This window comes from Parus major, chromosome 1 (assembly GCF_001522545.3).
Source record: "Parus major isolate Abel chromosome 1, Parus_major1.1, whole genome shotgun sequence".
Classification (NCBI taxonomy): Eukaryota; Metazoa; Chordata; class Aves; order Passeriformes; family Paridae; genus Parus; species Parus major.
The window spans coordinates 69,987,120-70,010,386 of NC_031768.1; the positions used below are offsets into that span (position 1 = coordinate 69,987,120).

A 23,267-nucleotide genomic window follows, 5' to 3' on the forward strand; every position below is an offset into this window, starting at 1 on the left:
ATTTACATGTTAAAACAGAGCTTCAGACTGTGCTTGTCAACAAACAAGGTATGCAGCAGCCTGTGATGAAATAAGGCATAGATAGAACTCAAGTTTCTATACATGTATATGTCTGTGTGCATATGTCTCATTTGAAAAGTTAGATACCTATTTTCCATTAACCCTTTATAAAAGAATTGTGTGATTCTTTCAGAGAATACCTTAGGGTACATTTCCAGTTTATTTTCTTCTTGGAATTACAAATACGAGGAAATTAGAAACATGCATACTAGGAAGTTCATTAAATTAGGTGATGATAAGAGTTTTTATTAAATTTAAGGCTTGAGATTGCATCTGGCTTTTTTTTTTTTTTATCACAACACTTAATTTCAGTAAGCTGGTTTCAAGAAGTAAGCAGACACTATGATGAGCTGTTTTTCACATCTGCTCTCCCTTTGTTCTTTCCAGTCCCTCTTCAATTAGTTTTTTTTCCCTTGCTTATTTCCCAGCTGCATCAGTGCTCCAATTTGTTTCTCATTTCATCAGCCAAAAGAGCTTGCACTGACTCTGGGGAGGGGATAGCAAAGAGCAGGCTAGCTGGAATAAATGAGCTTGGAGTCCCTGTGGAGAAAGCATGACTACTGCTTTTTATGTCTGTACTGGATTATGCACATATTAAATACTTGTTAAATCTGGACTATTCTGCACACAATGTCTAAAGACATAAGGCTGGAAGTCACCCAGACACACCAGATGTCTTACTGTTTCCCCTTACAAAGTGCTACCTCTATGCATGATTACAGTGATCCCTCCTTCTCCTTTGCCTCAGAGTTCCACTAATTTCCAGACTCTCAACCTGAGAGAACGTGACACTTGGTGTATGTTTTTTACATATCTGTGGACTGTTTAAAAGGGAAGTAGAGGTGGGTTGGAGTGTGCCCATATGGGTATTACTAAGGTAAAAAGTGCTTCAAATGAGGTCAAATAAAGTGTTTTGAATATACATATAGATAGCCAATCTTAAAGAAAAGCAGTTGGATGCAAGTAACTTTTCTTCCCATGTTTCTTGAAAACAGTTTGCACATCTTCAAGCCTGCTGCTGTTCTTTTTCTGCTCTATTCTAAACAAAATTATGGAATGGGTCAGGTTGGAAGGAGCCACAGGGGGTTATTTTGGTCCAACCTCCCCGATCAAGCAGGGCCATCCCAGAGCAAATGGCACAGGATTGTGTCCAGATGGTTCTTGAGTATCTCTAATGAGAGAGACTCTGTAGCCTCTCTGAACAATCAGTACTTATTTCAGTACTAGGTCATTGCACAGAAAAGAAGTTCTTCTTCATGTTCAGCTGGAACTTCCTGTGCATCAGTTTCTGCTCATTCACTCCTGTGCTATTGCCTGAATTCTTGGCGCCAGAAAAAAGAGCTTGTCTCCACCCTCTTGACACCCTCCCTTCAGACACATACAGACATGGATTAGGTCCCCTCTCAGTTGTCTCCTCTTGAGGCTGATGAGGCCCAGCTCCCTCAGCCTTTCCTCATAAGAGAGATGTTCCAATGCCTTAAGCATCGTTGCAGCCCTCTGCTGGACCCAGTCCAGGAGCTCCATAAATTTAAACCCATAATCATAAACTCTTAATCTTTTCTTGCTCTAAACAATTCAGGTTATTTATCAGAGGATTAAAGCTATGCAGAGCCTATCATTCTAACGTCTTTTTCTTAAAAAAATATGTTTTTTAGCATCTTTCATGAGATGATTTATCTTTTGTTCTTTCACTTTGTTAATCCTTCCAGAGGTTAAGCCAGCATACTAATACAGAAAACATTCTCATGATGAGACTAACAAATTAGCCCTGACTAATTAGGCTAGACTAGTCTAATTAGACTAGTCTGAGTCCTGCTTCAGACTAGTCATAAGTCACATTTTTTGAAACTTAAGGGTACCAGTAGTTCTTATTCAGTTCATGTTCCACTGGTAATGGACCTGGTTTGATTAGTCTCGTAAAACTGATGAAAAAGCATATTATAACAGGCATAAATCTCCTTGCTAGCTGTGATGAAACAGAAGTTTGAAGTAGCAACGTTTTCTTTGCCTCTATTCTTGCCTACAACAAGCATCTTTAATTCTAAATCTTTAAGTATGATAAATTATGTATGTTAGATGTTTCAAAACCCCTTCAATTTAGGAGATATGCTCTTATTCAGATTTGAAGCCTGCTAAGAAGGTAAAATAAGCTCTTAGAAATTTTCTTTTTGCTAATTGTGGAGGAACAGGATTCTGTGTTGATTTATGTCTAATGAACACACCTGCAATCAGAACTACACTGGGTATTTATTTTTGATTCCACAAAGACCAAAGCCCTGAAAACTGATTTAGTTTCAAGTGCCAAAGTAAGAGAAGGGGAGGATGAGACTGACTCTTGGCACAATAATTCTAAGTATTGACTGCAGATCTTCTGAAATCTGTAGATCTTTTCAAATCCACAGATCTGTGTGACATTCTAGAATTATGTGTTGTATTTTATATAAACTTTTCAAACTGAATTTTAAGAGACATAGAATGGCAGGTGCTATTTTAACTTTATTTTTTTTTTTTTTTTTTCCTAAGTACAAATAGTGAGAATAGTTTTTTAATCCCAGTTTTTCTATCAAAGAAAACTTGCTTGGACCTGGATTGAAAAGAAGAGTAGTTGAAAGAAGAGTAGGAAAAATTACTTTTACTACTCTCTTCCTCTAAATGTATAACTTTTTTATTTGTCAGAAAATGCCCACTGAAAGCCCTGCTCTGCATATGCACATGATGGCTGTCCATGCTACTGTTCTACCATGATGATTATCATGCTATTAATGACTATACAGTAATATAAATAAATAAGGCTTTGCTAAAGTGTTGGGGCCTTTTTTTTTTTTTTTTTCCCTCTGCTTTTGTGGCTAGATCACTCTTTCCTGGCCTGGAGGGAAGGTTACTCTCTGATGACCTGAAGCCTGAGGTCCTTGCTGCGTTGAAAGAAGCTGCCAAAAGTCGAGGTAATGTGTCTTTTGTATTCTCTTACAGAACTTACAGTGATTCAAACAGATTAGCTGTAAACCCAAATTTAAAGTAATGGCTCTTGAAGTTGAGTTCCCATAAATAAGACAGTCATCTAAAAAAAAACCAGACCATTAAGATATGATAGACTTGTGTGGATGGGAAATGACACAAATGAAAATTATAAATTAACAAAGACACAAAGAAGGATGAAAATTTGTGATGAAATTATAGAGACTCGTTTAGTAAAATGTATTCAAGGGTGAAGAATTTTATTCATGTAGCATTCTTCCACCTAAGACACTCTTAATTCTGTTTTATATTTATAGTATTTGCATATGCAATAGGTGTGTCATGGTTTTAGTATTGTGGATCATCTTTTAACTCAGAATTGCAAGTGCATGTACTTTATTTCATTAATTGCAAGAAATGTACTTCAGTATATTTCTTTTAAACCCGATTAGATCAGTTTAAGTATCTAGCCTCAAGCATATTGTAGATCAAATAATTTTGTCATAAGTTTCTTGATTCTTAATTCATCATTTATGGTTGTGTCAGTGTGGACCTACTGAAATATTCCCAATCATGATCAAAAGACATGGTAAGGGAGTTTGTTTTATCTATAGAGAAGGTACCTCTATGTTTAACTGTCTTCACAATTAATTTTATTCTGGTTTCTGTTCTCCTCAGAGTTTGTCTGCACTTACCTTTCCACCCTTGTGTGGTAATCAATCATTTGATTGATAAATTTGAAGCCTAAATCTCAGAAATATTTTCATGTAAACACAATTCCCAAATAAAATCACTTGTTAGCTCATCATATACTATTACTATTTAAAAGTAAGCTGTTCTTCAATGTCATTTAGTGTCTATTTCTTCTGTGTTTTGACCTTTTCTCCCCTTCAGTCCTTTAAATCTTTCCTCCTTACTATTCTTTTTCTTGAGTTCTAAAGCTCCTCCTTTCTCCATGTTTTGATCATTCTTTCATTATCAAAAACAAAAGAAAAACAAGGTAATCCTGAAGCAAGATCATAAATTTTTAAACTATGGTAAAGCATCTATGAAAAAATTAAAATAATTGACTTTTTGTGTAGAGTAAAACATGTAAATATTTAATATAAAATGTATCAAGTACATTAAATCTGGGACTTTAACTGAGTATGAAGGACATCAAGTTTGAAAGTATTATAAAGAAAACCTTTATTTTAAAAAGCAGAATTTTCAAAGTCCTATCAGCATGTTAGATGATGTGTGTTGTGTCTGTTGATGCAGTAGAATATCCTTGGTTTAATTTTTTTTCTCTACTGTTAATTTCCCTCAGTACTGTTTTTAAAGAGAATGTAAAGTGTTGAAAGTAATGACTACTTCAAATTGTGTATCCAGAAAGGGAATATTCATGATCTAGGATGGAATCATAAGGAGCTGCTGTTCAATAGTACCTTTTAAGGAATGGATATATATATTATCAAGACTACCACAGTGAGATTAGATGCATGAAGATTTTATGTAAGACAGCAATGTTAGTGTTGGAAAACGCCTGTTCTGTGTGATGAAACCTTGAACTGATTTTCAAGATCAGTACTTTCCTAGACAATTTCTTCCAAGTGAATGTCATAAAGTGATCTAAAAGCAGGTTTAAGTTAAAAAACAGAGCAAAACAAGCGAAACAAAATACAGTATATGCTTGAATACATCTTTGACAGAAAACACAGAGGTAACAGAAACAGAAAACCCTATGTTATTAAATCAGTCCCTTGCTGAGTTCTAGGACATGCCTTCCCTTGCAGGCTTGGTCTCAGGACTGCAATGAAGTATTTTTAGTCCTTTAGATCCTGGGGAGATTTTAGGTCACATTTAAGTCTTGCTTTTTTCACTCTTCTGGCAGTTTCTTTTGATGATATTTTTCTAGCCTTTATGAAGACTTTATGCTTTCATTCATTAGAAGAACTTATTTTTGTAAATAAAAATGGCAAGTATTCTTCTAAATGTTCTCGAAATTACTAAATACTATTAGATAATTCTTTACAAGATTCAGGTGTCCTACTTTTCATTCTGCCTCCTCCTAAATTATTCTTCATTCAATGATTTGGCATTACTGTACAACTGCACTACCATAAAAGTTGTGTGTTACTATAAACAATAAGTATTAGAGGGGGTTTTGAGAGGTTTAGAAATCTTAATCTGTCAAGAATTTTATTTACATAGCTGTAGAAATTACATCAGAGGGATTTCTGATACAGTTGCAGAAATAGAAAATTTTTTTATTTTTCTTTGAGATGGGATGCAATTGTTTTTATTGTGTTGTTCAAAGATGAACAGATCTGACTTTTACTCTCCTAAAATGTGAACTGTATTTGTCTAGTTAGTAACTGTTTCTATACTTAGTGTATTAATATGTAGCTCACGGGATGTTTTCTAAAAATGGATTTGATTATATTCTAGCCCAACAGCTTCTCTGGGGATTTTCAGGTATGGTTATTAATTGAAGATACACTGGTTTGGATTGAAGCTTGATATTTGTGTGAATTTGGTGATTAGCTTTTCTCATTGCCCCAGCTTTCTTGTAAAAAAACCTTGCCAAACAGTGCTGCCAAGAGATAGCAACCTAACATAATTGTAAAAAGATTTCTAAATACAGCTGAGTGGAAAATGCATATTGAAGAAACCTTTGTAATGATGTTACATGGAAATTGTCACTATTTTAATTTGTTTCTTTATACATTCTTAATAATCTTACATGCAGGAAGTTTTCCAGTATTTTAAGATTACTTGTATAGTTTTAAAAACAGTATTTTAAACTTCTGTTCTCAAATAAAAAAAACGTGATTTAAGTTTAGCTTTTAAGTAGATTCTTATCTTCCTTGGGCCCCTTCTGCAAGTTTGCCTCACTTTCACAAGTCTGATATGTTTACCTATTTTCTGTCAAATAGAGCTATCACAATCTGTAGCTCTGTAGGCATGAAGTGCAAGAAAAAATACTTTTTTTTGAAGGATATCTATAACTGCTCTTAATCTTTATTTGGACTGTTGCCTTCAAGAAAACAGCAATGTTATCAAGATGTGTGATGAAAGATCTGAAATTCAAATAGGTGTCTTGTTTTCACTTCTGTTTTTATTTCTGATATGTTGGGAGGTAGTGGTATTTTTTTTATTCTGTGCTATTTTACCCCCAGAAGTTCTGTGGTTTTTAAATATAAACTTTCCTAATTATAATTTAGACAGAAGTGTAAAGACATATTTCTTTTAGTGAGAACTTCAACAATATGAATAAAAACATATAGACTTTGTTTCAGCATTTCCTGCCTAACTGCATCTAGTTTATTGTCAGTTTTAGTTGTAAGATCAGCTGCAGCTGAACCACTTTGCTATATCTAATAAATAATCTTCTAAATCTATTTGAACATTTGTAATTATATACAAAAAAAAAGATTAGATTTTTATTTGTCACTAGGCAAATAAGTAGGGTAAAGAATCAACTGAACAAAAAATATGTTTGTAGTTCAATTCTAAATCTCTAGTTGCTATGTATGCCTGAGAAATTTTGTGTTAAACTAACAAATGTAATACCATACTGATAATTTTCAATTTGTTTCTATTTTCATACTAATATGGAATGTATTTGCTTTTAATTAACTCTTGAAATCAAAGGAAGCTGCTATCTGCAGTCCTTTTTAACAAACATTTTTTTTCCACAAAAAGACAGGGCACAGATTAGACTCATTTTCCTTGTTTTCCTTTTTCTTTGCTCCCTGAAGCCATTTGCTAAGTAACTGTGCTCTGTGATTTTCACAGCTTTTTCCTTTTGCTGTAATTTCAGGGAGGCCATGCACTCAGCTGCAGCTTCTGAACCCAGAAAGGTTTGCCCGGCTCATTAAAGAAGTTATGAACAGCGTGTGGCCTGGGAGAGATGTGGTTGTACAGTGGTATCCAGGCTTGGAAGAAAAAAAGCACCCGTCAGTTTCCTGGCTGAAGATGGTCTGGAAGAATCTATATATACATTTTTCTGATGACTTGAGTGTGTTTGATGAAATGCCGCTTATCCCCAAGACGCTGCTGGAGGAAAATCACACATCGGTGGAACTGGTTAGATTTAGGAATCCATCACCCATCATTCTGGAAGACGAATCTGAGACTCAGCTCCCAGAATATTTAGCTGATATCATTCAGAAAATTGGTGGAGTTGTACTTAAGAAACTGGATATTTCTATCCAACATCCACTTATAAAAAAATATGTGCATCCACCATTGCCAAGTGCTGTTTTACAAATAATGGAAAAAATGTCCTTACAGAAACTATGCAATCAGGTTGCTTCATTCCCACCGACACATAAAGATGCTCTTAGGGCATTCTTAGCTAGTTTAACAGATGCAAGTGAAAAAGAGAAGAGAATTATTCAGGAACTGCTAATATTTAAAAAAATTGAAAAATCGTCTGATGAAAGTGTCCCTGTTTTTACTGGGCTAAAAGGTAGTAAGGTATTACACCACACTGCCAAAATTCCTCCTGGTCTAAGGTTTTCTGTTCCAGTAATTGACAGCAGTGATGAAGCAACTATTCGCTTAGCTAATTTGCTGAAAGTAGAACAGCTAAAGAGCACAGACTGCTTGAAGTTTGTTATAGAAGACATAAGAAGTGATTTTTATTCGTATGATGAAACAGCACAGATAATGCAATGGGTTCTTGAAAATCTGACTTTTCTGAAAAATGAGAATACAGATGTAATAGATTGGCTGACACCACTTAAGTTTATTCAGATCTCACCAGAAAAGATAATGTCAGCAAATGAACTCTTTGATCCTGAGGTAGAACTTCTGCAACATTTGTTTTATGCTGAGGAGGACAGTTGCTTCCCCCCTGTTATTTTTACATCCTCAGATATTCTTCATTCATTGAGACAAATAGGCTTAAAAAATGAAGCCAATCTTGAGGAAAATGATGTCTTGAGAGTGGCAAAAAAAATTGAAAGTTTGCATGCTGACTCTAACACCAATCATGATTTGCTGTTACGAAAAGCTAGAACTCTCTTGACAATTTTGAACAAAAACCATATGCTGCTTCAATCATCTGAAACAAAAGCTGTGATGAAAAAGATAAAATGGATTCCTGCAAGTAAGGAAAGGCCTCCAAATTATCCAGGGTCCTTAGTTTGGAAAGGAGATCATTGTGATCTGTGTTCACCACCAGAAATGTGCGATATATCACATGCAATTTTAGTGGGTTCCTCAGTTCCTCTTGTGGAAAATGTACTGCTGGATATAGAAAAAGCACTTGGAATCCCCACCAAGCCCAGCATAAAAGCAGTCTTGAAACATTTCAAGGTGGTAGTTGATTGGCATAGTTCTAAGACCTTCAGTGATGAGGACTACTATCAATTTCAGCATATCTTGCTTGAGATTTATGGATTCATGCATGATCATCTAGAAGAAGGCAAGGAAGCTTTCAAAGCCCTGAAATTTCCCTGGGTTTGGACAGGTAAAACATTTTGTTCCCTCTCACAAGCAGTTATAAAATCAGTTCCTGATCTTGATCTCCAACCGTATCTACATTATGTTCCAAAAACTATGGCGAAGTTTCACCAGTTGTTTAAATGTTGTGGTTCAATTGAGGAGTTAACACCAGACCACGTTTCTATGGTCATTCAGAAAATATATCTGAAGAGTGAGCAGTCTCTCTCGGAACAAGAGAGTAAGCAAAGCCTTCACATTATGTTGAGCATCATAAGATGGCTGTACAGCAATCAGATCCCCGCCAGTCTGCATACGCCCATGCCACTGTACAGTGGCAAACTTCCTTACAAACTTGCAATGAAGCCAATTCATGAGTGCTGTTACTGTGACATCAAAGTTGATGACTTAAACGATTTGCTTGAGGATTCTGTTGAACCCATAATTTTGGTGCATGAAGACATACCGATGAAAACTGCTGAGTGGTTAAATGTCCCATGCCTTAGCACAAGACTGATTAATCCAGAAAATATGGGGTTTGAGCAATCTGGGCAAAGAGAGCCTCTGACTGTGAGAATTAAAAACATATTGGAAGAATACCCTTCCATTTCAGATATCTTTAAGGAACTACTTCAAAATGCTGATGATGCTAATGCAACGGAATGTAATTTCTTGATTGACATGAGAAGAAATATGGATATAAGAGAGAACCTTCTGGATCCAGGAATGGCAGCATGTCATGGGCCAGCTTTGTGGTCATTCAATAATTCTGAGTTTTCTGACTCTGATTTCCTAAATATAACTCGATTAGGAGAGTCTCTAAAAAGGAGTGAAGTTGACAAAGTAGGAAAATTTGGACTGGGATTCAATTCTGTTTATCATATCACTGATGTTCCTATTATTTTGAGCCGAGAGTTCATGATTATGTTTGATCCAAATGTCAACCATATAAGTAAACATATCAGAGATAAATCTAACCCTGGCATCAAAATCAACTGGAGTAAGCAACAGAAGAGACTGCGAAAATTTCCAAATCAGTTTAAGCCATTTATAGGAGTTTTTGGTTGCCAGCTACCACTGACAGTAGAATCTCCCTATAGCTACAAAGGGACACTTTTCAGGCTGTCCTTTAGGACCCAGCAGGAAGCTAAAGTGAGTGAAGTCAGCAGTGCATCTTACAATACAGCAGACATTTACTCTCTTGTGGATGAATTTAGCATTTGTGGTCATAGGCTGATAATATTTGCTCAGAGTGTAAATTCAATGGTTTTGAAATACTTGAAAATTGAAGCAGATGATCCTGGAGTGGCACAAGATGTTGTCACTATCAGAAAAAATCTGTGTTCTTCCAAAGCTTTGACTACACCAAATGTAAGTGTTTTAAAGGAAGCAGCTAAACTCATGAAGGCGTGTAGCAGCAGTACTAAAAAACTTCCTAGTGAAACACCAAAGTCATCGTGTATCCTGCAGATAGTAGTAGAAGAATTTCACCATGTGTTTAGGCGGATTGCTGATTTACAGTCTCCACTTTTCAGAGGTACTGAAGATGATCCAGCTGCTTTCTTTGAAATGGCTAAATCAGGACAGACGAAAAGATCAGGTGATGAATTGCCACAGAAAACAGTAGATTCAACAACATGGCTTATATGTTCTTGCATGGATGTTGGAGATGCTTTGAAATTTTCTTTGCATGAAAGTGGACGAAGACTAGGTCTAGTTCCCTGCGGTGGTGTAGGAGTGTTGCTGTCTGAAACCCAGGATCAAAAATGGGTTGTAAAACCCAATTGCAACAACATAGGTGAAGTATTCTGCTATTTACCTCTGCGAATAAAAACAGGCTTGCCTCTCCACATAAATGGCTGCTTTGCAGTTACTTCAAATCGGAAAGAGATCTGGAAAACAGACACAAAAGGAAGATGGAATACAGTATTCATGAGGCATGTTATTGTCAAAGCCTACATAGAAGCCCTTTGTGTTTTACGTGACATGGCAATCAATGGTGAGCTAGTTGACTACAGTTACTGTGCAGTGTGGCCAGATCCTGATTCAGTTCACGATGATTTTTCTGTTATTTGTCAGGGGTTTTATGAGGACATAGCTCATATGAAAAGCAAAGAAGGGATCAGAGTGTTTTCTGATGGTTCGTCTTGGGTTTCCATGAAGAATGTAAGGTTTTTAGATGACTCCATACTGAAACGACCAGATGTTGGGCCGTCAGCCTTCAAGATCTTTCTGAAGTACCTTAAAAAAACTGGTTCCAAAAATCTGTGTGCTGTAGATCTTCCATCCTGGGTAAAGACAGGATTTGAAGAAGCGGGATGCAAATACATATTATTGGAGAACACTTTCTCTGAGAAACAGTTCTTTTCTGAGGTATTTTTCCCTAATGTTCAGGAGATTGATGCAGAGCTACGTGATCCTTTGATGCGTTATGTTCTCAATGAAAAAATTGAGGAGTTCTCAGGAATTCTTCGTGCTACTCCATGTATTCCCTGTTCATTGGATGGACATTCATTAGTTACACCATCAAGACTGATCCATCCTGAAGGAAGAGTTGCAAAGTTGTATGATGCTGAGGACGGAAGATTTCCTTATGGTACCACTCAGGATTATCTTAACCCTGTTATTTTGGTTAAACTTGTGCAGTTGGGAATGGCTAAAGATGATATTTTGTGGGAAGATTTGATAGAACGTGCAGAGTCAGTAGCTGAAATTAACAAGACTGATCATGCTGCAGCTTGTCTCAGGAGCAGCATTATATTGAGTCTTATTGATGAAAAATTGAAATCTAGAGATCCTAGAGCTAAAGAATTTGCTACGAAATGTCAAAACATTCCTTTCCTTCCTTTCCTTAGCAAACCAGCAGGCTTCTCACTGCACTGGAAAGGCAGTGATTTTCAGCCTGAAGCGATGTTTTCAGCAGATGATCTTTTCACTGCTGATCATCAAGATATAGTTTGCCTCACACAACCAATTCTTAATGAAAATTCCCACTCTTTTAAAGGTTGTGGTACATTGTCATTAGCTGTCAAAGAATTTTTGGGTTTACTTAAGAAACCAGCTGTTACTTTGGTCATTAATCAGTTAGAAGAAGTTGCAAAGTCATTTGATGGAATCACATTGTATCAAGAAAATATCACTAATGCTTGTTACAAATATCTGCATGAAGCCATGTTAGAGAGTGAATCAACAAAAGCCATGATAATTGAACAGCTAACAAACTGTAGTTTTATTTTGGTTGAGAATGTGTATGCTGATCCATCAAAAGTGTCTTTTCATTTGAATTTTGAAGCAGCACCCTATCTCTATCAGTTGCCTAACAAATATAAAAATAGTTTCCGTGAGCTGTTTGAAAGTGTGGGTGTAAGACAGGCTTTCACAGTCGAAGACTTTGCTGTAGTTCTGGAATTAATAAATCAGGAGAGAGGGACCAAACAACTAACAGAAGACAACTTTCAGCTCTGCAGGAGAATAATTAGCGAAGGAATATGGGGCCTCATTAGAGAGAAGAAGCAGGAATTTTGTGAGAAAAAGTATGGTGAGATTTTGTTGCCAGACACTCGTCTTGCACTTCTGCCTGCAAAATCTTTGTGTTACAATGACTGTCCATGGATTAAAGTTAAGGACACAACTGTTAAATATTGTCATGGTGATATTCCAAGAGAAGTTGCAGTGAAGCTTGGAGCAATACCAAAGCGCCATAAAGCTTTAGAAAGATATGCATCGAATATCTGTTTTACTACCCTTGGAACAGAATTTGGCCAGAAAGAAAAACTGACTAGTAGAATTAAGAGCATTCTCAATGCTTACCCTTCAGAAAAAGAAATGCTGAAAGAGCTCCTTCAGAATGCAGATGATGCAAAAGCTACAGAGATCTGTTTCGTGTTTGATCCTAGACAGCATCCAGCCGATAGAATATTTGATGAGAAATGGGCACCACTTCAGGGACCAGCACTCTGTGTTTACAACAACCAGCCTTTTACAGAAGATGATATCCGGGGAATCCAGAACCTTGGAAAAGGTACAAAAGTAGGAAATCCATGTAAAACTGGACAATACGGTATAGGTTTCAATTCTGTTTATCACATTACTGATTGCCCTTCTTTCCTGTCTGGCAATGATATACTTTGCATTTTTGATCCTCATGCAAGATATGCACCAGGTTCAACATCAACAAGTCCTGGCCGCATGTTTAGAGATTTAGATGCAGATTTCAGAACACAGTTCTCAGATGTACTGGATCTCTACTTAGGAAATCACTTTAAACTGGACAATTGTACAATGTTTAGGTTTCCTCTTCGAAATGGAGAAATGGCAAAAGTGTCAGAAATTTCATCAGTTCCGTGCTCAGATAGAATGGTCCAAAATCTTTTGGATAAGCTGCGTACAGATGGAGCAGAACTCCTAATGTTTTTGAACCACATGGAAAAAATTTCTATTTGTGAGATAGAAAAAACAACAGGAGCACTGAATGTTCTGTACTCTGTACAAGGCAAAATCACTGATGGAGACAGACTGAAACGAAAGCAATTCCATGCGTCTGTGATCGACAGTGTAACGAAAAAGAAACAGCTAAGTGAAATACCCGTACAGCAGATTACTTACACTATGGATACTGAAGACTCTGAAGGAAATCTCACCACTTGGTTAATTTGTAACAGGTCAGGCTTTTCTGCCATGGAAAAGGTATCCAAAAGCGTGGTTTCAGCCCACAAGAATGAGGACATTACTCTTTTCCCTCGTGGTGGAGTAGCAGCTTGCATTACTCATAATTACAAAAAGCCCCACAGAGCATTCTGTTTCTTACCCTTATCATTGGAAACTGGATTGCCTTTCCATGTGAATGGACACTTTGCTCTGGACTCTGCAAGAAGAAATCTGTGGCGTGATGATAACGGTGTTGGAGTAAGAAGTGACTGGAACAGTAGTTTAATGACAGCGCTGATAGCACCAGCCTATGTTGAACTGCTGATTCAGCTGAAGAAGAGATATTTTCCAGGCACTGACCCTACAGTATCAGTGCTGCAAAACACACCTACTCATGCTGTGAAAGACACTATAAAAAAGTTTTTATCCTTTTTCCCAGTTAATAGGCTTGATATTCAACCAGACTGGTATTGCTTAGTGAAAGCAGTTTACAGTTGCATTTATGAAGATTTGAAGCGTCTTTTACCTGTTATGAGAGCTCCAAATGTTGACGGTTCTGATTTGCATTCTGCTGTTATCATCACGTGGGTTAACATGTCTACTGTGAACAAAGGCAGACCATTCTTCGACAATTTGCTACAAGATGAATTGCAGCACCTCAAAAATACAGAATACAACATCACAACACGGAAGACAGTGGCCGAAAATGTTTACAGACTAAAACATTTACTCTTAGAAATTGGATTTAATTTGGTATATAACTGTGATGAGACTGCAAATCTTTACCACTGTTTGGTAGATGCAGATATTCCTGTCACCTATGTGACACCTGCTGATGTTCGATTGTTTTTGATGACATTTTCGTTTCCAGACTCCAATTGCCACATTGGAAAGTTACCCTGTCGTCTTCAGCAGACAAATTTGAAACTGTTCCATAGCCTCAAACTCCTGGTTGACTACTGTTTCAAAGATGCAGAAGAAAATGAAATCCAAATTGAGGGTTTGCCACTCCTCATTACTCTTGACAATGTTTTGCAGGTTTTTGATTCAAAGCGACCAAAGTTCTTGACAACATACCATGAACTGATTCCATCTCGCAAGGATCTCTTTATGAACACCTTGTATTTGAGATACAACAATATTCTGCTCAGCAGTGAAGTAGCTAAAGTCTTTGATATCAGGAGTTTTGCTGAATTGTTGTCATCTGTGCTACCTAGAGAATATAAAACTAGAAATTGTATGAAGTGGAAGGAAAACTTTGCAAGTGAATCTTGGCTTAAAAGTGCTTGGCATTTTATTAGCGAGTGTCTAAATATTAAGGAAGAGCAAGAAGATACGCAAGCAAAATTTGATGGTGTTATTGAAACTTTGAAGGACTGGACTTTGCTCCCAGGTGTAAAGTTTACTGTCTCAGCCAATCACCTGGTTGTGCCAGAGTGTGATGTTTTGCTGCCACTCAGCATCATGCATATAGCTGTCTTTCCAAATGCTCAGAGTGATAAAGTCTTCCATGCTTTAATGAAAACAGGCTGTATTCAACTGGCATTGAACAAAATCTGCTCCAAAGACAGTGCTTTAGTGCCTTTGTTGTCGGGACGTACAGCAAACATAGATAATCCCTCCAGCATTCTGAAAGCCATACAATATATGGTACAGACATCAACTTTTAAGACTGAAAAGTTAGCAGAAAGTGACTTTGAGGCTCTCCTAATGTACTTCAATTGCAACTTATGTCATTTGACATCTCAGGATGACATTAAAATTTTGAAGTCTCTTCCATGTTACAAATCAATCAGTGGCCGATACATCAGCATTGCAAAATATGGGACATGTTATGTCCTCACGAAAAGCATCCCATCAGTTGAAGTAGACCGATGGACACAGTCGACTTCATCGGCTTTTCTTGAGGAGAAGGTTCATTTGAAAGATTTGTATACTATGCTTGGCTGTGTCTATGTGGATGATCTTGAAGTGTACTTGAAACATCTTTTGCCAAAAATTGAAAGTCTGTCTTACGATGCGAAATTAGAACATTTGATCTACTTAAAGAATAGGCTAACTAGCATTGAAGAAACTTCAGAAATGAAAGAACAGCTGTTTGAAAAGCTTGAAAGCATTTTGATCATTCATGATGCAAGCAATAGGTTAAAACCTGCAAAGTACTTTTATGACAGGACTGTAAAAGTCTTTGAAGTTATGCTGCCTGAAAAATTCTTTATACCTCAAGATTTTTTTAAGAAGCTAGAGCAACTTACAAAACCAAAAAATCAAGCTGCGTTCCTTCCATCATGGGTTACTTTTCTGCGACATATCGGATTGAAATTCATCATTTCACAGCAGCAGTTACTGCAGTTTGCTAAGGAAATCAGCATGCGAGCAAATACAGAAAACTGGTCTAAAGAAACACTACAGAATACTGTCGATGTCCTCCTCCATCATATATTTCAAGAAAGAACTGACCTTTTTTCAGGAAATTTTCTGAAAGAATTGTCTTTAATTCCTTTTCTGTGCCCTGAACGAGCTCCAGCAGAATTTGTGAGATTTCATCCTCAGTATCAAGAAGTTAATGGAACTCTTCCTCTTATACGATTCAATGGGGCACAGGTGAACCCTAAATTCAAGCAGACCGATGTGTTGCAGTTGCTGTGGACGTCATGTCCTATTCTTCCTGAGAAAGCAACACCTTTAAGCATCAAAGAACAAGAGGGGAGTAGTCTTGGTGCACAAGAACAGCTTGAGCAAGTTTTAACCATGCTGAATGTTAATTTGGACCCTCCTCTGGACAAAGTCATCAATAACTGCAGGAACATATGCAATATTACAACTTTGGATGAGGACATGGTGAAAACTAGGGCCAAGGTCCTAAGAAGCATTTATGAGTTTCTCAGTACAGAGAAGAGGGAATTCCGCTTTCAGCTTCGAGGAGTTTCTTTTGTAATGGTGGAAGACGGCTGGAAGCTCCTTAAGCCTGAGGAGGTGGTAATAAACCTTGAATATGAATCTGATTTTAAACCTTATCTTTACAAACTTCCTTTAGAACTTGGAACTTTCCATCAGTTGTTTAAACATTTGGGTACTGAAGACATTATTTCAACAAAGCAGTATGTTGAAGTTCTAGGTCGCATATATAAGAGCTCGGAAGGAAAGCAATTGGATCCTAATGAAATGCGCACAGTTAAAAGAGTAGTTTCAGGCCTGTTCAAAAGTCTTCAGAATGATTCTGTAAAGGTTAGGAATGACCTTGAGAATATGAGAGATTTTGCCCTTTACCTTCCCAGTCAAGACGGTAGGTTGGTAAAGTCTAGTATCTTAGTTTTTGATGATGCACCCCACTACAAAAGCAGAATCCAAGGTAACATTGGTGTGCAGATGCTTGTTGATCTTAGCCAGTGTTACTTAGGTAAAGACCATGGCTTTCACACTAAATTGATCATGTTATTCCCTCAGAAACTGAGGCCTCGCTTACTTAGCAGTATACTTGAAGAACAGCTAGATGAGGAGTCTCCCAAAATTTGTCAGTTTGGAGCGTTGTGTTCTTTGCAGGGAAGGTTACAGTTACTGTTGTCTTCAGAGCAATTCATCACAGGACTCATTAGGATTATGAAGCATGAAAATGACAATGCTTTTCTGGCTAACGAAGAAAAAGCAGTAAGACTTTGCAAAGCTTTGCGAGAAGGTTTGAAAGTTTCCTGTTTTGAGAAGTTACAAACAACATTAAGAGTTAAAGGGTTTGCTCCTATTCCCCACAGTAAGAGCGAAACATTTGCTTTCTTGAAGAGATATGGAAATGCAGTAATACTGCTTTACATACAGCATTCTGACAGCAAGGACATAAATTTCCTCTTAGCATTAGCCATGACATTAAAATCTGCAACTGACAACCTGATTTCTGATACCTCATATTTAATTGCCATGCTGGGTTGTAACGATATTTATCGGATCAGTGAGAAGCTTGACAGCTTAGGAGTGAAGTATGACTCTTCTGAGCCATCAAAACTTGAACTACCAACACCTGGTACTCCTATACCAGCTGAAATTCATTATACACTTCTAATGGATCCAATGAATGTATTTTATCCTGGTGAATATGTTGGTTACCTTGTTGATTCTGAAGGTGGTGATATATATGGATCATATCAGCCTACTTACACCTATGCAATCATCGTGCAAGAAGTAGAAAGAGAAGATGATGAAAGCCCCAGTTTTCTAGGGAAGATTTACCAGATTGATATTGGATATAGTGAGTATAAAATAGTGAGCTCCCTTGACTTGTACAAATTTTCCAGACCAGAAGAAAGTTCTCATGGCAGGGATAGCACACCTTCTACCCCAACCAGTCCTACAGAATTTCCAGCACATGGACCAAGGGCAATTCCACCTATCTTCACTGGTAGAGACAGTCACAAAACAATGTCCTCAAAACACCACTCCCCAAAAAAGATAAAGTCAAACTCATTGCCAGAAATATTAAGAGAAGTGACGTCTGTGATTGAACAGGCTTGGAAGCTTCCAGAATCTGAAAGAAAAAAGATTATTAGGAGGCTGTATCTTAAATGGCATCCAGATAAAAATGCAGAGAATCTTGATATAGCTAATGAGGTTTTCAAACATTTACAGAATGAGATTAATAGGATGGAAAAACAGGCCTTTATGGATCAAAATATGGACAGAGCCTCAAGGAGACCATTTTCATCTTCTGCTTCTCGATTTCAGTCAGATAAATTTTCATTTCAGAGATTTTACACTTCATGGAATCAGGAAGCAACAAGCCACAAATCAGAAAGGCAGCAGTATAAAGAAAAATGTCCCTCCTCCACAGGGCCATCTTACTCCCAGCGCTTTTTCGTCCCACCTACGTTCAGGTCCGTTGGCAATCCGGTGGAGGCACGTCGATGGCTTAGGCAGGCCCGAGCCAACTTTTCAGCTGCACGAAATGACCTTCATAAAAATGCCAATGAATGGGTGTGCTTTAAGTGCTACCTTTCTACTAAACTAGCCTTGATTGCAGCTGACTACGCTGTGAAGGGCAAGTCGGACAAAGACGTAAAACCAGCAGCCCTTGCACAAAAAATAGAAGAGTACAGTCAGCAACTTGAAGGACTTTCAAATGATGTTCAGACATTGGAGGCTTATGGAGTAGATAGCTTAAAAACTAGGTATCCTGACCTACTTCCTTTTCCACAGATTCCCAATGACAGGTTTACTTCAGAAGTTGCTATGAGAGTGATGGAATGTACTGCTTGCATCATAATAAAACTTGAAAACTTCATACAACAAAAAGTATAAATGATTTGAAGATGTTAGGGGACTGTTTTGTCAAGAGCTTAGGTGTTTCACGTGGTGCACGTGAATTTCACAAATGAAGTTGTGCAGGTTATGGAATGTCCAAGAGATTATATGGTGCCAAGCAGTTTAGAAGTGTAGTGCACAAAGGTGGATGGTACCAAGGTACTTAGAACTGAAATTTACTTAAATGTGATCTTTTTCTTAACTGAGCCTGCTGTTAAGCAAACTGTAAAACCTGAATATTTTTTAGAATTTGCAAAGACATTGAGCTGCAAAAAATTAGATGTATGCACAACATTGTGATTAATTGGCATATTATCGAACTGCACTTTATATAACCAAAGCTTAGCTTTCTGTTAGATGAAGCCTGTAATTATAACACCTTATTAGATTTATTTCATTTAATGTAATGTTTCTGAAAGGGTAATGTCAGTTTTCGATGTACTAATCTTAAGACTGCACATACAAAGAAATGGGAGATGGGTGGAGTTAAAATGACTATGGAGGTATTGCTCCAAAACATGTCTGTATTCTTTTGTGTTCTGTGGACATTCATGTCACTCATAGTAATACTCTTATCAGCTGGATCTGATTATAAATTTGCTGCAGAATCACACTGTAAACATTTAAAGGATAGTTTAGTACCTGTAAACTGGTACAGTTATGTTAATGCTGAATAACGATACTTGATTCAACATGCCACATCATGTCATGCATTGATTGCATTTACTTTATTATAAAATAATGAAATATTTAATTTACTTTTTTTTTAGAGCCTGTCATCTTTTGTTTAATGAAAAAGCATGTGGATGATATAAAATCTGTGAACATTATTATATGGTGTTTTATGATTTTTTTTTTGGAGCACCAAAATTCAGTTTTCAGATGCCTAAATGCTTGAGTTCCTTTTTTTTTTGCCCCTGCGTGTGTGCCTTTCTGTGTGTACATATATATATATATATTTCCACAAACATTGGTAATAGTACAATTCAGTAACTCATTTTTGGTGTACACAAAGCACTGTTTTTTGTTACACGTTTAAAGGTGCTGCAATGTAATGCTGGTTTTATTTTATTATTCACTACAGCCCTCAAGAAATCTGATTATTAGTTCACACTCTTTCTTTTATAGTTTGTAATACTTTTGGTAATGCCATGCAGTATGTTCAACATTAGCTTTTTGTAAAAAAAAAATTAAAAAATAAAAAATGGAAGGATAATTTTAAATGTAAGGATTTTTCTTTGCTGGATCAGCCACATTGAACATAAATGTCAAACATTTTCCAGTGGCATGCTGTTACACTTGTCTACTTGACATCAGAGTGAAACTGCAATTTAACTTACAGAATACAAAGGAAAATAAACAACAGCAAGCTTGCAGGGCGGATACAGCTGTGTTAGTGTTGTAATACAAAAATAAAAAAACCACAACGAGGTCTGTCTTAGTTTTGAGTAAATTATAAAGGCCTTGTTCTCGAAGAAATGTGGCATTTGGAAAATGATACTGCTTCTGATTGTGGAGCCCTATAATTATTATGATTTCTGCAATTAAATTAAGTGCCATAAATTTAATAAAGAAAAATGCAAACATATACTTCAGTCCGATGTTTTGGTTTGATAATGTAAGCTAACTTTACCTATTATTTGAAGCTTTTCTATCAGTAAATACACAATCTTTTTTTGATTAATTCTAGATAATTGTACAAATATTAAAATACTATTGAAAAGGAAACTTTTTTTTTTTTTGCATTGACAAATGTTTGCAGTTTTCTCAAAGAAATTGTATATTTTGCTGTTTTTTTGCAATAAACAGCATGTAAGGAAAACACAAATCCTGGTGTGCCATGAAATTAATCAGTTTAGTTAATTCCCTGTGTTTTTTAAATAGATTCCTTTGTGGTTCTTGCTTCATGCATTAAGTCAGATGAATAGTATTCAGGGTAAGCAAAATACTTGAAAAGGAAACAGTTCTCATGCTTTTCATTTCAAATGGAGCTAAAACATAGGGTCTCATGGCAGCATGCAAAATGTAACAGGAGCACCATGAACAGTTTCCTGTTCTCACATGAGCTCTTGAGGAAGAAAATCTTCTAAATGTATAACTGTGTTTTATAAGCAACTTATGTTGCCTTACCAGTATTATTATTATGAACTGTTAAAATGGCTGTGCAGAACCATTAAACTATTCTGTTGTAATTTTATTTTATTTTGTATATACTGTTGAGTGCTGACACTGAGAAAGAAAACAGTCCCAGTTCTTAGTAAGCTAATGGTCTGAAGCAATTTTAACACTGAGCCATGTTGGGAAAGAAAACTTGAATGACACAGAAAAACTAATTGTGTTGTTCCTGAATTGAAACTAACAATATAATTTGCATATGGCTTCAGAGAGACAAGCAAGAGTCATGTCTCAGTTAGAAGTCTCCTAGCATCTTATTTGCTTAACTCACAGTAACAGCTAGCCTAAATAAAGAGGCTTTGTGAGACCAGGAAACCACTGACAGAACATGATTTTGTAAGTGGCATTCAATTCATGATAAAAGATCAAATAAATAAAATGCTTAATTGATTCTTTTGGCTCAGCTGGGAGGCTTAGGAATGTGTCTAAGGTATGGAAGCTTAGAACAGTTAGGATATAATGATTCTGTAGTAGGGGTCTGTAGAAGGAAATGTTAGCATATAGGTTCCACAAAAATACATTTAACAAGTAATTCTGCACATTAAACGAGTTCTTGGAGAAAATGTCTTTTCATTCAGGTCTGTCTCCTACCTTCCACAGGTCCCAGCAGTTTATCTAGGAAAAGCAGCTTCAGTTCTTTTTTCCCAAAATTACAGTTGAGGAATTTAACAAAAAGACAGTGGTATATGAAGCTGATTTAACTATACATTGGTCTGCTTAAATCTAAGGAATTGCAATTGGAATAAGCCTCGATAGGCTTGTTACTGTCTTGTGCTTTAAAAGCTTTCCTCTCAAAAAATGGCATTCACAGCTATTCTAAAAAGCACAGGACACTTGCCTCAGCAATTAGTGGCATGAAAAATATATTTTGTTTGTGAGTTTGTTTTGTTTTGTAAATAGATTTTTGTGTAGCTGACTACCAGAAGAAAAATAAATGGTTCCTTGTGTAAAAAATGCAGCTTTGCAATATTTGTTCTCCAATCATTATTACTATAGTTACTGTAATGATTTATGAAACAGGAGTTAAAGTTTGTTGTAAGGATTGCATACACCTGGTACTGGTATACTTGGGTTGCTTTAAACAAGGCTGCAATTAAATCTATTGTAATTTTTCCAATTAAAGTAGAGGAGGGTAGTACCACTTTTGAGATTTTCTGCTGCTGGATCTAAACTCTTTGGGAAAGGCTGGATTGGTTTTGGGGAACAAAGGCAGAGCTAAGTGTTCAAAAATAACTAAACTTGGCAGACAAAGTAAATGTTTTCATCTGAAGAAGACACACATATTTTGTCACATGAAGGGATTTGTCAATGAATTTTTAATCAAAACTTTATCTTTGGTTTGTTTTCTGGATGATTAAATCAGTAGCACTGCCATGTTTTCTGTGTTTACTTTCACCTACTAATGATTAAGACAAAGGAATTCTAGATGTCCAATGAAACCTAATTGTAAAGCATTTTCTAAATTCTGCAAAGTACCTTTTTTAGCTGGGACCAAGACTTTTGTTCATATTTTAAAATAAAGTATGCTTTACATTCTTAGTCTTGGAAAAATAATTTTGTTTTAAAAATGAAATAATTCATTTAAGTTGTGTTTAATTTGAATAGAAAAGCAGAAGCAGACTGTTCAAAATGTATAAAGTTTATTCAAGAACTCAGTTTCCAATTCTTGCAATTTCCTTTTGCATAAAGCTATATATAGATTTGCATAAAGCTATATATAGATAGACAAATGCAACTACTAAAGGACTGTGAAATGGAAAAAAAAGGCTTGTGTTTGGGCAATCACCAGTGAAGTTTTTCTACTATTTTTCCACTGTGTAACAACTACAACCAGTTGCAAGAAGTGCTGTAAATAATTCTTTTTGAGGGAGTAAATATGCAAACAAATCAGTTCACTATGCTGGTAGTGATTTTTTTTCCTCTTCATTTGGATAATACTTTTGGAAATAAACTAGAGAACTGCATACTCTCAGTTCCCTGTGCCATAATTTTCTGTTACTCTGTAACTATTTACTGAAGTTTGTTTCAAGTAGAAACAATAATTGAAGTATTACAGAGGGATAGACATCCACATGGAGATATCAGAAATTATAATTTAGTGATGTATTAACTACCTTGAGATTAAAAGTAATTCAGATTAAAACTAATTCAGATTGTAGCATCAGCTGATTACACTCTGGTAATTTTAGCATAAGTTTTGTTTCTCTACTAACCATATCTAAAAGAAAAAAAATAGTGACAAGATCTCACCAGTCATGCTTTAAAAAATGTGCACAACTTCTATACTGGAACAATACTTCTGATGTCAGTGTTGTAGCATAATGAAAGGAAGAATTAAACTGAAGCAATGAAAAGGATCACATTGGTGGTTTGGGTGATGGCAGTGTTGAGGGTAAAGAAGACTTCTTTAGGTTTTGGTACTACTCAGAGGATTCTGAATAGAACCTGTGGATAGTACCTCAGTAGGATTCTGAGTGCCTGTGAACTGAAGCAAGTCCAGAAGATTTCTCTTCACAAGAAAGGTGGTAGTTACTGCAGTGTCTAAAAGAAGTGCCATCATGCTTAATAGTGTTACCAGCCAGGGGACTGCACCCTGATTTTCACAGCTCTTTAGGACCAGGTTATTCTTGCCCGGAGGAAAGCTTCAGTGCAATCCTCTGCTGTGAATTAACTGGCAAATCACATTTGAAAATGTGTCTCCAAAACAA

General features: G+C 36.4%; 1 protein-coding gene across 2 annotated transcripts in view; it reads left to right on the forward strand.

Annotated features, from left to right (window-relative positions):
- Positions 1-21,513, forward strand: part of SACS (sacsin molecular chaperone) — a 57,523-nt gene extending 36,010 nt beyond the window's left edge. For both annotated transcript variants that reach the window (XM_015627684.3, XM_015627691.3), the window contains 2 exons: positions 2,911-3,002; positions 6,821-21,513. In XM_015627684.3, the coding sequence (XP_015483170.1) occupies positions 2,911-3,002; positions 6,821-18,381 (11,653 nt within the window). In that variant the 3' untranslated portion in view covers positions 18,382-21,513. The remainder of the gene's footprint in view (positions 1-2,910; positions 3,003-6,820) is intronic.
- Positions 21,514-23,267: the final 1,754 nt, after the last annotated feature.